The sequence below is a fragment of the Benincasa hispida genome, chromosome 9, assembly GCF_027475165.1.
Source record: "Benincasa hispida cultivar pf3 chromosome 9, pf3_genome.v1.1, whole genome shotgun sequence".
NCBI classification, from domain to species: domain Eukaryota; kingdom Viridiplantae; phylum Streptophyta; class Magnoliopsida; order Cucurbitales; family Cucurbitaceae; genus Benincasa; species Benincasa hispida.
The window spans coordinates 86,354,846-86,367,968 of NC_143486.1; the positions used below are offsets into that span (position 1 = coordinate 86,354,846).

General features: G+C 29.3%; 1 protein-coding gene across 1 annotated transcript; it reads right to left on the minus strand.

The window, feature by feature from the left end:
* Positions 1-566: 566 nt before the first annotated feature.
* Positions 567-3,355, minus strand: ARSK1 (root-specific kinase 1). Its single transcript, XM_039042974.1, has 5 exons — positions 2,858-3,355; positions 2,205-2,340; positions 1,925-2,061; positions 1,629-1,755; positions 567-1,275 (listed from the first exon to the last, which is right to left on the minus strand). The coding sequence occupies exons 1-5, from the start codon at positions 3,260-3,262 to the stop codon at positions 818-820; spliced, it is 1,263 nt and encodes a 420-aa protein (XP_038898902.1). The 5' UTR covers positions 3,263-3,355; the 3' UTR covers positions 567-817.
* Positions 3,356-13,123: the final 9,768 nt, after the last annotated feature.

Consider the following 13,123-nt stretch of genomic DNA (forward strand, 5'->3'; position numbering starts at 1 on the left):
ATCCAGAAGAAAAATAACTAAAATAATAATAATAACAACTAAAACTAAAAATGATCCAGAAAATTAAAAGTTATATCATTCCCTCAAGATTCATATTCATATCTTCTTCTTCCTATCTTCCTCTTCAACTACTTGTAGGCAACACAAATCCTAAAACCATTATTCCTCCTAGACAAGCCTCTCTCTTCTTTCCAACAAGTATTCCTCCTTTCTTCAATGAATTTTCCTCTTTCCTTCGTCTTCATTCTTCAACGAGTTTCAGTTGGGTCTTCGCTATTGATAACGTCTCAGCTTGCCCTCGACCCCGCTTCACACACATATCTATATTTGTGTTTCTTAACAACTAACTAGTTAAACAAACATTTTAATAGTTAAATTCGCGATTTTACTTCCATAAGTGAAACAAATGCAACAAGTATGGAGTGGATTTAGATGATTAATACTATTAGTTCATCAATGTATAGAGGTGGGCATTTGAATTTTCGATCCCTTATTTAACGAATTAAATTATATGTGTAGTAGATTCAATATGATGTACAATTGTTGATTATATTTATACAAAAACGTATAAAACTTTTAACTTTATATTTCCCCATCAATTTAACTATTTGAATTCACCCGTTTACACCTGCATACAACACTACTTTTATCTACAGGTATTCCATATCTCTCTCAAAAACCTTCTACCATCACCTCACATTTTCTACCAAGGTTGGTAAGAAGGGTTCATTTAAAATAATAATAATTAAAAAGAAATAAAACTAAAATTTACAGGGATTTGTTTGATCCCAATTCATTTCTTCTCAAATCTAAAATATCATACAGAGATGGGCCTCCAATTTTTCCAATTCAGGCCCAGACCCAAGCCACCAAGCCCAAGCCCACTGCCTTCAATAACTCTGTCGTTTCTCCCATTCTTCTCCTCTTCCCCACAGCAGTCCTCCACCACGTAAACAAACGGCGCCGTGAACACGTCGTTGAAGTCTTGCAGGGACTTCAACACATTAACGACTTCCGTTACCGGCGGCCGCCGCTTAGGGTTGCGGCTCAAGCATTTGTGGGTTAAGGCAGCGGCCTTGCGTGCGCCATCGACTGAGTACAGGCCCTCGAGCCTTGGGTCCATGATCCGGCAGAGCCGTTTCGAGTCCTTTAAAAGTGGCTTGGCCCAATCCACTAGAAACTCGCCGGTCTTTCGGTCCATTGATGGCTTCCCCGTCAGCAGCTCTAGTAAAACGACGCCGTAGCTGTACACGTCACTCATCGTCGTCAAATGGCCTGCAAAAGTGGTTCAATTGCGTTAGGTGCCACCAAATAATAATAATAATAATTAATTAATTAATTAAAATAATGGTCCTTATTAGATTAGGAATTTCAATGGTATGATTTCATGCAGCAAAGTTCACTTTCAACTCTATAATTAATTTTGTAAGCTTAATTAAACTAATTGTATAAAATTATAGAGATTAAGGTATATTTCATTTAACTTTTTGAGTATTTAATTAAAAAAAAATAAAATATTTGAAAATTTCAAAAGTATTTTAAATATTTTTTGACAAAAAATTTAAATAAAAACAATTTTTTTAAAGTCAATCTAAACATACGCTAAATTAAAACTTTAGTTCGCTTACCAAATTTGACATATTCAGGAGCAGCATAGCCTTGAGTTCCCATAATGCAAGACATGTCAGGTTGGTCTTCACAATCGACACCACCGTCTTTAGCCAATCCAAGATCGGAAAGTTTTGTTGTATAATCCTAAATAAACCCATTACAAAGAGTCAGTACTTTAGAAACATTACATTTAATTCTGAAACAAATCAAATATTAAATTATATTTTTAGTCCCTAAATTTTTATAATTATTATTTTAAAAAAATACTGTTCTAGCTTTCAGAAAATATAAAATTTAGATCAAGATAACTTACAGAATCCAAGAGAATATTAGAAGTTTTGAAATCTCTAAATATAACGGGTGGGTCGGCTTCGTGAAGGAATTGAAGGCCTTTGGCTGCTTCTAAAGCAATTTTCATCCTCGTTGACCAAGGCAGAGCAGCTGAATACTCTACAATTATTCCAAACTATATTTTATTAGTTAATGATAATAATTAATTAATTTAATCCCATTTTTTGCTGACGTAAAAAATGAGAATTATTGTTGGAAATAAAAGACGAAATAAATAAATAAATAAATAAAAAGGCCCTTACTTCTGAATAGCTGGTTTTCTAAACTGCCTCTAGCCATATACTCATAAACCAAAAGTCTATATTCTTCTTCCCAACAGTAACCGATTAGTTTCACCAAATTTTGATGCCTCATTTGCCCCAAAATTATAATCTCTGCCTATAATAATAAATGCACAAAAAAACAACAACACCAAAATTAATATCATCTCATGCAAAACCCATAATATATATATATATATATATATATATATATTTCAAATTTGCTGAATAAGTTTAAAACTTTCAATCAATTTGGTTTTAAAAACTATTCTCAATAAATTGCAAAAGTCAAACCGATATTCTTTAAAAAAAAAAAAATTGATGTAAATTGCAATAAAACAAAATACTTTTCTACATCATTTATCACGCGGTAAATCTTTTTTTAATCCTTCTATTTTTTTTTTCGTAAAAGAAAATGTACAATTTGTTTTTTTATTTAAAAAAAAAAAAACACGACTTCATAAATAAAAATAAAAATAAAACAAAAACTAAAGGGTTTTTTTTTTTTTTTTTTTCAATGCCTCGCCAAAGTTTTCCGACTTAAAAACTTTAAAATTTGTGAAGGACCGAATTGAAAATAATGTAAGGGCAAATAAGTAATTTTTTAAAAAACTTGTAAACTGAAGGCAACCTACCAGCCATTCTTTATGGCCTTGAGATCCATCGAGGTCGAGCAATTTAACGGCGACCGGCTGAGCTTCCAAGCCCGGTTTAATTTTATCGTCGATGAACCCTTTGTAAACCGGACCGAACCCGCCTTCACCAAGCAAATTGGAGGAAGCGAAATTGTGAGTGATGGTTCGAAGGTCCGCGAATGAAAAAATATGAAGCTTCGGTCCGACGAGGGAATTCGACAAGTCGTCGATCGACAACGGCGAACTCGGATTACTGGCGTCCGATAGCGACAGCCGCTGCGATGAACCTTTTTTCGAAAATCGCCGCCGCTCGTCGTCCTCGGACTCCGATAGACGGCGGTGCGACGCAGTGTAACAACTCGGAATGATCATCGATTTCCACGTCATCTTCCTCTTCATACCCATAATTGCATCTGAATTCTGGATTTTCTTTTGGAAATTAAAATTGAAAAATGTAATTATTTTTTAGGTATTTTCTTTTTCACTCACCTACTGCAGAGGAAGAGTGGTATTTATAGCAATGGGGTTTGCCGCGTGGCTTCGTTGTGGACCCAGTTTTGTGAGATTATTAGAAATCTTAGTCTAATAAATTATTGGAATTTTGAAACGGGAAACAGCTTGCTATTTTCCTTCACGTTGAATTTGATTTGAGAGAGGAACCAATATTTTCTCACAATAAAATAAACACACAATTTTGAGCTTAATTTAAATTTGATCTATAACTTTCAGAATATAAATTTAGTATATATTTCTCATTTAGTATTGAATTCAGTGTTCCTTAATTTCAATATTTTACATTTTTACTTTTAACTTTTTTATAAATGTTCATTTTGGTATTTGACATTATTTTCAGTTATTTAATTTAAAAAATGTGAAAATAGTAAAATTGATTAATAAATATTAATACAATATCTACGAGTGAGTATTAAGTAAAATTAAGTTGAAGTGTGAGTTTTAAAGTCGTATAGATTAAATCGAAACAAAATTTAAAATTTAAAAGTAAATATAAGATTTTGAAATTTAGGAATCAAATTAAAATTTAACTCCGAAATTAAGAATAAAATTATAATCCTTTAAAATTTAGAGATGAAATGAAAATAAAACAAACAAAAATTCTTCCTTCCTATTTTCATTAATGCGTTTATACTCGATTAGAAAGCTTTACCTTTTTTTTATAATTATTTTTTAAAAGAATTAGAAATAATTGGGAATATGATGTTTGGGGATTGGGTGAGAGTAGACTTTTTCCTGACACTACAAGTTTCAAGTAAAAATAGAAACTGATTTTCTGTTTTATTTTTATTCAAAAGATAAACAAGAAAGAACTTCCTGTTTAAAATTATTGGCAACTTTTTTATTAAAGGTTTGCTCTGCCTTAATCTAGCTTCAATTACCCAAAAAATGGTGTAGTTCAGTAGAGGTCTAAGTCAAAGTTTTGATAATAATTGCATTTACATTGATATAATAAATTAAATCAACAACTTTTAAAATAATAATTTATATTTTATAACAACGTAGTTAGTCTTAATAATTTGATTACCTTCAAATAATCATAATCAACCAAAATATTTGAGATTTGAGAGGTGGAAATCTGAAAGTTATTGTTTTCTCTCATTTTTGTCATATTTAAAATGAGCTACTACATCGTGTGACGTGCAAAGCTTGAAAGATTAAGAGTTTAGGATACTTGACTCCATATCTCGAGTGGTTTACATTTATTTTGGCTCGAGATGTAATCTTCTAAATTTGTTTGAGATATTGTCTTTTTATGTTGTTTATCCTTAAAATAATTAAAAAGTTACAACTTACTATTGATATATGTTGGATTGATGACATAGAATTCCTCGAACTCATAATATATTTAGAAGGGTGATGATTAGGTGTAACCTAAACTGCATCTAACCATGTGCATCTTCTTTTTATACACACAAAAAAAAATTAAAAAATTAATATTTCCTTTTTTAATGATTGGGTGCAACCTAACTATGTGCATCCTCTTTTTACACACAAAAAAAAAAAAATAGTTAATTAAAAAAAATATTTATCATGTGTCATAATTTTGTTTGACAATTATTTGAACTGGACCAAGATAACTGCAGCCAGAGAACACCTAAATACAATCCAAATTCTTTTCTATTTAGAATTGTTTTGCAATCTACTTGGAGGAGGGAAAGAAATTGATTAATTAAAAAGTAATAATAATTAAATTACATTTATAATTGAAACACCTAACCTAAAGAAAGCTGAAGTTTTTGTATTTAATTATTTTTTAAAGTTTTCTTTCCCTATCTAGATAATAAATATTTTTTACGTAATGATTTTCTTTATTATTTTTATACCTACAACATTTTCCTTTTATCAACGATGATGGTTATTTTATAATTCAATAGTTTTTCCTTTTCGTATTGTTATTATTTTCATTCACGTTGAAAACAGTATTACTCATTCCACATCGGCATATGTCCGTCATCTAAATAACGTAATAACAATATTCATACAAATTCTTTACAATATAACGCCAATAGTTAGGCATGTTTGACAAGAAATTAACTAGACTTTAGTTATGATTCGAGATTATAAAGTCGTTCTATCGAAATGATATATTTTTGCTCATTTCAACTTACGCGTTTGTTGTTATTTTTACTTATTACATCAATTCTACATCACACGATCTAAATAAATTTAGAATCATCTTCAATATAAAAAGATGAGTCAACTTAATCAACATTTCTCAGTTCCTATCATTGATACTCTATCAATACTTATCTCTAATAGACAATAGTTATATTTTGTTATATTTAAAAATATTTAAATCATTTTTATAATTTAAAACAATTGCTCTTAAACTTACCATTTATGTCATAAAAAAAATACTATACTAAATCACATAGATTCACACACTATATAATTATGATATATTTTCTAATTTCATTATTTTATAAGTTAACGTTAAAAATAACCTTAATTCAGTAGTAAATTAATGAAGTGTAGTCTCTCCCTTCAGGTTGAAAATTTGATCCAACCTCTGTGGCGAATTAAAAATAAAATTAAAACATAAAACATTATAAATCCATATTTATAAAAACCATAAGAAGAACGGCTTATAAGAGATTTTGGGATATAGTGTTATCAGCGGTTGAAATAAATTAGTATCCGTAGTATGGTATAGACATTAATTATCAGTAACACAAGTAGAATTGTATTGTTGTGTATACGTGTCATTTGTTTAATTTAAATGCGTGACGCGATAAGAAATTACGTGGCATACACGTTGCAAATTATTTATTATTTATGAATAAAAAGTGCATGAAATTATGTGTATAATTAATATGATACAAGTTGGGTATTCAGGGGTCGGTAGGGTTGGGATCGGGATAATCGATAAGCATGAAATGTTTTTTTTTTTTTAATAAACTGGAATATATATATATTTGGAGTGTCTCGTTTTTATTGATGGTCTTATTTTAGAATTGTTTTTAAATATATTAAAATAAAAAAAATATTTATAAATATAGTATCATATAGATGAGTGATAAATATAGTATTCTATCAGCGTAAGTCATTAATAGACAATGATATTTTATGTTTAAAAATATTTTTATCAATTTTATCATTTAAAATAAATTTTTTATTTTTTTATTTAAAATTTGAGTTTAAACCATTATATTATTATATTTTTTCTCTTTAATTTTGAGTTTAATTTTTATTTAATAGACGAGTTTCAATATTTTACCTTTTCTTTTCACTTTTGATTAATCATCATTTCAGTCTTCGACTGCGTTAACTATTTAGTTAATTAATTTTCCATAATGATGATGTGATTTGTTTTAATTAAGTACAATAATGATAAAAGAAGATAGTGAAAACTAATTTAAATATTCTAAAATATTTAATAGAAATTAACTCTAGTTGCTTGTGGAATATTTAGTAAAAAATCGACACTTAAAAATTAAGGGAGTATTTGGTATGCAGGTTTGGAATCTTAAGCCTAAAAATGTTAAATTTAGAGGATTAAATTGGGAGGTTTAGATAGCATGGGTTTAATAAAACTATATTTAGACCGTAGGGTTTGAAGTCTGAATTTAAGAAAACCGTGTTTGGAGTGTAGGCTTAAGTAGCCTGGGAATAGAGTGCAAATTTATAAATATTTAGTTTGTGAAATATTTTATTATATTTAATCACTTGTTAGATTTTATATTAGTTTAAATTTGTTATCTTGATTGTTTTAATATAGTTAAGTTTAAACCACTTTAGAAGATTTTTTTAAAAAAATTTGAAATAAAGATTTTGACTAAAATTATAATTTTATTTAATCTATTGTTTTAATAATTTGATATTTTAATTTTACTAGATTTTGAAATAAAATTTTATAGCCTTTTGTCGCTTTAACTAATTTGAAAATGATCATTTTTTCACCATAATAAGCTAATTTAAAATTGAATCAAACTAATATTTTAATACCAAACTAAATTATTGAAAATTTATATATATATTATCAAATTATGTTTGAGGAATAAAAAATTATAAATTTTGAATTTTAGTTTTTATTTGGTCGCCAAGTTGTTTTAAACATTTTAAATCTTTATGTTTAGAAAATGATTTTAAGTCTTCGAGTTAGTTAAAATGACCAATGGAAAAAAAATAAAAATATAATTAAAAATTAAACTAGGACTTCTACACATATAACCTAAATAAATATACATACACAATTGCAGTATAGTAGTGTATTTGGAATGATTTAAAAAATATATATCTTTCAAAAATTCATTTTATTTAAACATTTTCTATGAAAACTCATCAAAATAAAAAAAAAAACACACACATATATTGCAATTCTTCCTTAAAAGTGTCTCTATATACAAATTTGTATGGTTTGTTACCTACTAAGAGTGTTTTTATTAATGTTTTTCAAGTTTGGATGGTGGCGGTCGCCAGAGGTAGTAGTCGGAGTTGGTGGCTAAAATGCCAGTGCAGGGGGAAGGGGTTGCCAGAGGTTGGTTGATGGTGGTTGGAGTTGGCGGATGGGGGGGGGGGGGGGGAACTGAAGATTGGTCAATAACGGTCATCGAGGTGGTGGCTAGATGTGTTGGGATTGGTGTCATGATTCTCCCGGAGTCTCATTATTTTGTAAAGATATACATTGTTTGATGAATAAAATAATTTTTATTTAATTATAACATTTACTCATGTCCAATAAACAAAGCTCATTGGTTATTTTATGTGAACTTGAGCATGTATATGTAATATACAAGTGGATCATGTCTTAAGTGATAACCTAAATAGGTTTGTAGCATAAGGATTAAGGTGGGATACCTGATTCTGGTGACACTACGAATACGACCCGCTTTGTAGAGGTTTACAAGTGTTGTAAACTACTACAGATGGTAGATCCTGACCATTCATGTGGAGACGTGCGAGCGGGGGTGTCCTATCAAAGAATTTGTATAAGACCTAGACCACGAGATGACTAGACTTTGTATATAACGCCATTGATACTAGAGACTTACATCTCGCCTAAACGACCATAAACGACACGACCTCAATCATGAGTGTTTTGGAAACTCTTGCCTTTGAGGGCGGCCATTTGATTAGTATGGATGAGAGTGGCCAGATTGCCAACTCAACATGCCTACCTTTTTAGGGACTTGTCTGATCTGGGAGCTGAGAACTCAATCCACAATATAAAATTCACTCCTTTCCTAAAGCAGGGATAAGTAGAGAGATTGCTCCCTTAAGGGCCGATTCCGGGGCTTGAACATAGTGGTCATAGTTTCTCTTTGGAAGAGATGATTCCATCATAGTAGGACTATAACTTATGTTCATTAGAGGGATCAGTGGTACTTAAGGAGTTAGATGTAAGGCATAACGGTTATTGGCCCAGCTGTACTTACGAGCGATCTGTGAAGGGTTGTCGCACTTTTGATTGGTTAAGATGAACACATAATATATCTGTGGTAAGGAGAGTTCGGCTGTCGGTCTTTAGTGGAGTGCTTGACAGTTAACGGATGGTGGATCCCGTGACTAAAGAGTTTAATCAGTTATTCACATACCGTCTGAGCTTCGAGCTACAGGTTCATAAGGTCCCCTTCGTAGCTCAATGGATTCAGTTGAAGATCAGTTCTTGGTGTTGATTTGAAATGTTCAAATTAACAAGAGGTAATTCAGTTATATATGATATAATCAGATTGATGTATGAGATACATCTAGTGGAGGATTGATGTAAATGTGATTTACATTATGTACCATGGAATAGAAAAAGAACTATGGTTTATATGTTTCATGAGATGAAATATTAAAACTATAGGTTATAAATATAGTATGATAAGTTGATTATTATTTATATTTACAATAATATTAATTACTGGATAATTAAATCTTTTTCTCTAACAACCAATTGAGTTTGAGGTTGTTGGTGGTTCATGGTAATCGTGAGATAAAAGGGAAATTGTTTTCCAATTTTAGAAAGTTTTTGTCAAATTTTGTTTTGAGATTTCTCTCTCGGAAAAAGAATATCACGGAACTTGTCAAGTAAATACGAATTTACTAAGCGACAGCTTGTTTTAGTAAACGATCGTGTAGTGTTTTGTAAACGACAGACACACAGTTAAACGATCGCTTTGCTTTTGCTAGATGATGGCTTAGCTTTTGCTAAACAATTGGGCATCGACCTATATGATAGGTCCAGTCTTCTCCCACTTGCCCAATCATGTACACAATTATTGTTTCCTCCTTCGTCTGTCTCATTCAAAGTCCACACAGAGCCCATCCTCTAGATTATCACACCGAGAATACCAAAGTAGCATTTTTGGTGGTGTCATACTCAACTCGACACCGTTGAGGTTCTGTGGAGGCCGTTTGTGTTGTTGGAATGTTCGTGACCGAGGCGATCGCAGAGGACGAGTACGTGGTGTTCGTGCTGCGGAGCGGTCGTGTTGTTTGAGCGTTCGAAGTTGCTGTGTTCGAGCGTTCGTGAGCAAGGAGCGCATAGATGAGTCAACATATGTTCATAGCATTCTTCTTGTTTATTTGTACTTTTATGGTGTAATTTATGTATTGATTGCATAACCATTTATGTTGTTTACTACTGTAATTTGTAATGTTCATGCATGATTGTAATTTGTAATGATCTATTTCGCTGCTCATGGAAATCCTCGTGTTCGATTTCCTTCAAGAGGTTGACCGACGATGGTCACCAAAGTAGCGATCGAAGTTGGCCGGCGGTCGCACGAGGTAGCGGTTGGAGTTGGCCAACGACGGTCATAGGAGGTGGCGTCCTAAGGTTGGTCGACATTCTTCCTAAATAAAATTAGAAAAAAAATGGATAACTCATATGTTTGAATAATGGCATGGAAAAAAGGATGGTCTTCCTAAATCCATGTCCCCAAACAAGAGTAGTGTTTAGAATATCTAACTCATCTAATCCTAACCCTTGAAACAAACACTCAAATAAAAAAAAATTAAAGTTCAATAGTAAAGAAGGTAATATTTTAAAATCTGGAGATAAATTGAAATTTAAACTCAAAATTTAGGAATAAAATTGTAATATTTTGAAACTTATAAATGAAACAAACCGTAGATACAAAATTTAATGATAAAAAAGTAATTTTCTCTATTAAATTTGTGAGTTTTGTTTTTGTTTTCAAAATGAATAAATAAAAGGACAACTGTACAAGACAGTGTTTGGCTTTTATGTTTAATAATAATTCAACCTTTTCTTTAAAATAAATTCAGCGGTTTAAATGTGATTGTGATTTGTCCCTTCTAATCTCCGAATCCAAACACCTCCTTTCTCACGAAGTATTCGGGCGGGGGCTTCCTAGAGAGGGTTGGACTTCTCCCCCCCCCCATTTTTAGAATTTTAAAAAGCTAAGGAGAATCTTAATCATATAGACCGTTTGATCAAATAATTTATTTATTTCTATAGTCAGAATCATTTTTAAAATTATTTTGACGTGAAAAGTTATTTGTCTGAATTTTTAAATTTTAGCTTTCCTAAAAATTTGGTATCTCCTTATCCAAAACAAATTTTAATCTTTTTAATTTATTTTCTTACATTTATTCTAAATTTTAATTGATTCAAATTTTTATAACAATTATTATTTTTTTAAAATATTATTTCATAAATTATTTTAGTGAAATAAAAATAGTTGCAATTCAAATTATATATATATATATATATATATTCAAATCATTATATAACTAAATTACATTAATTTAGTATTAATTTACCAAATATCTTAACTAGTTCTTTTCTAAATTAAAATTGAAATTTACCAAACACTCTTTTACTTTTCTCCACAACTGATTTTTTCTAGGAGCACAACTACCAACAATTATTTTAAAAGTTATGACAATCCCAAGCGAAGTTTAAATATGAAATTAATAAATTAACATTTAGTTATAAAAATTATAATTTTTTAAGAAAAAATTCTTATAAATAGAAAAATCCTAAAAGTATTTACATTTCATAGCAAAAAGTTTTAAAAGTGCTATATACTTTTGGAACTCTTTGCTATAAATTGTAACTATTTTTAAATATTTTTTTATATTTAAAAAGACCATTTTTTTTAAAGAATTATAAAAGTAGGGTTAAACCTTTTTTTTTTTTTTTTTTTTTTTTTAAAAAAAAATCTACACGATATTTAGATTTTTGACATTATAGTCAATGACGTTTGTAAAATTGATACAAATTTGAATATTTAAACTTTAAAAAATATTTAACAAGTCTACCATATTTAGACATATATCTAATTATTAGACTTCAAAGCAAATAGAATATATATGTTAGAAAAAACTACATCAGATAGATAATATATGAACTCAAGTCAAAACACAAGCATATGAACTCTAGATATATGAATTCAACTCAACACCTCAAATAGATCTTAAGTTAAAAAAAAAATTGATAAATTGAATCAATGTATATAAATTTAATTTAAAAAAAATTAAAAATCAAATAGTTACTAAAAAGACTTTAATACCTAAAATTAAGAATTACCTAAATTTTATCTGGCATTAGATATATTACATATTAGAATACTACTAAAGTGATAGGCTCATTAGTTCAACTTCATGCAACCAAGAGCAAATCCAAACACCTCTTTTTTTGGTCTTTAGATTTAAATAGAATAAAAAATAATTTTTTTTTAATATTCCCTTGTCATTGGTCCATCCAGACACAAATATGGATTAATTCTCCATAAATTTGCTTCCTTTAATTTTATTAGAAATTAATTTGTTTATTTAATTTAACAACCGATGCTAAATAGAAATAATAATTCAAATCTTTACGAGGTTAGGAGTTTTTTTTATTTTTCCATTTGTGTTTTTAGTTCAATCATTATTACGAAGTGAAAAATAAATTGACAATATTTAAAACGATACATGATTTATATCATATTTATTAAATTAGGTTAGTTTCTGTTCGTTGAAATTAAATTAAAAAAATAAAACGACGAATCCAATTTGAAAATTACGATTAGAGGATATATATATATTAAAAATAAAATGGTGAAGAGTTGGAAGCAAGGAAGAGTTTGAAAGTGGTCAAAATTACAAGGTGAACCAAATTGATCTACTCTCCAACTAACCCTCTACTAATTTAATTAATTAATTTTTAAAAACTTCAATATTTTTGCTATAAAATTACGACATCGCTTACATCTACAATATTAATTGGTTGAATTTATTACTATTATTATTATTATTTAATTCATGGGAAAGAGACTATCATGTTATGCAAAACATGCTCTTAAATCAATTGGTGACTGCTTTGTTAATTAATTTAATATATCTGACCTAAATTAATGGAACCAAGTTGAGGAGTCCGATATATATGTGTGCGTGTGTGGGGTTAATTTAAATGGGTATTTTTTAATTACCTCATGAACTTAAATTAATACTGTAAAATTAGGTCATTTAAATAATATATAATTTTTTTTATTGGTTTCTTATTCTGTAAATGAGTTAAAAGAGTCCAGCCACAAAGTTGATAATAATTACATTATATTGACAATAATAACATTATATTTCAATTGAATTATATTCGCGTCGAATTGAATTAAATGAAAAATGGGAGTAGATATGAAACGAAGAATAATGGGAAGATTTTGAAAAAATTAAAGTTAGCTTGCGTAACGCACAAGAAATTCTAGAAACAAAGTTAGGAATTTAAGTGGTTTTAGATTTTTTTTTTGGGGGGAGTTGGTGTTATATATAATAAAGACTAATTAAAGGGTTAAAATAATAATATTATTAACATATATC

What these genes read in the sequence shown, in the direction of transcription:
- ARSK1 (XM_039042974.1), bottom strand. Translation starts at nt 3,262, where the DNA reads ATGGGTATGAAGAGGAAGATGACGTGGAAATCGATGATCATTCCGAGT. An exon ending in AAGGCCATAAAGAATGGCTG is followed by an intron (nt 2,341 to 2,857) that starts GTAGGTTGCCTT and finishes TTATTATTATAG; the next exon opens with GCAGAGATTATAATTTTGGG. An exon ending in CTAATATTCTCTTGGATTCT is followed by an intron (nt 1,756 to 1,924) that starts GTAAGTTATCTT and finishes GGGTTTATTTAG; the next exon opens with GATTATACAACAAAACTTTC.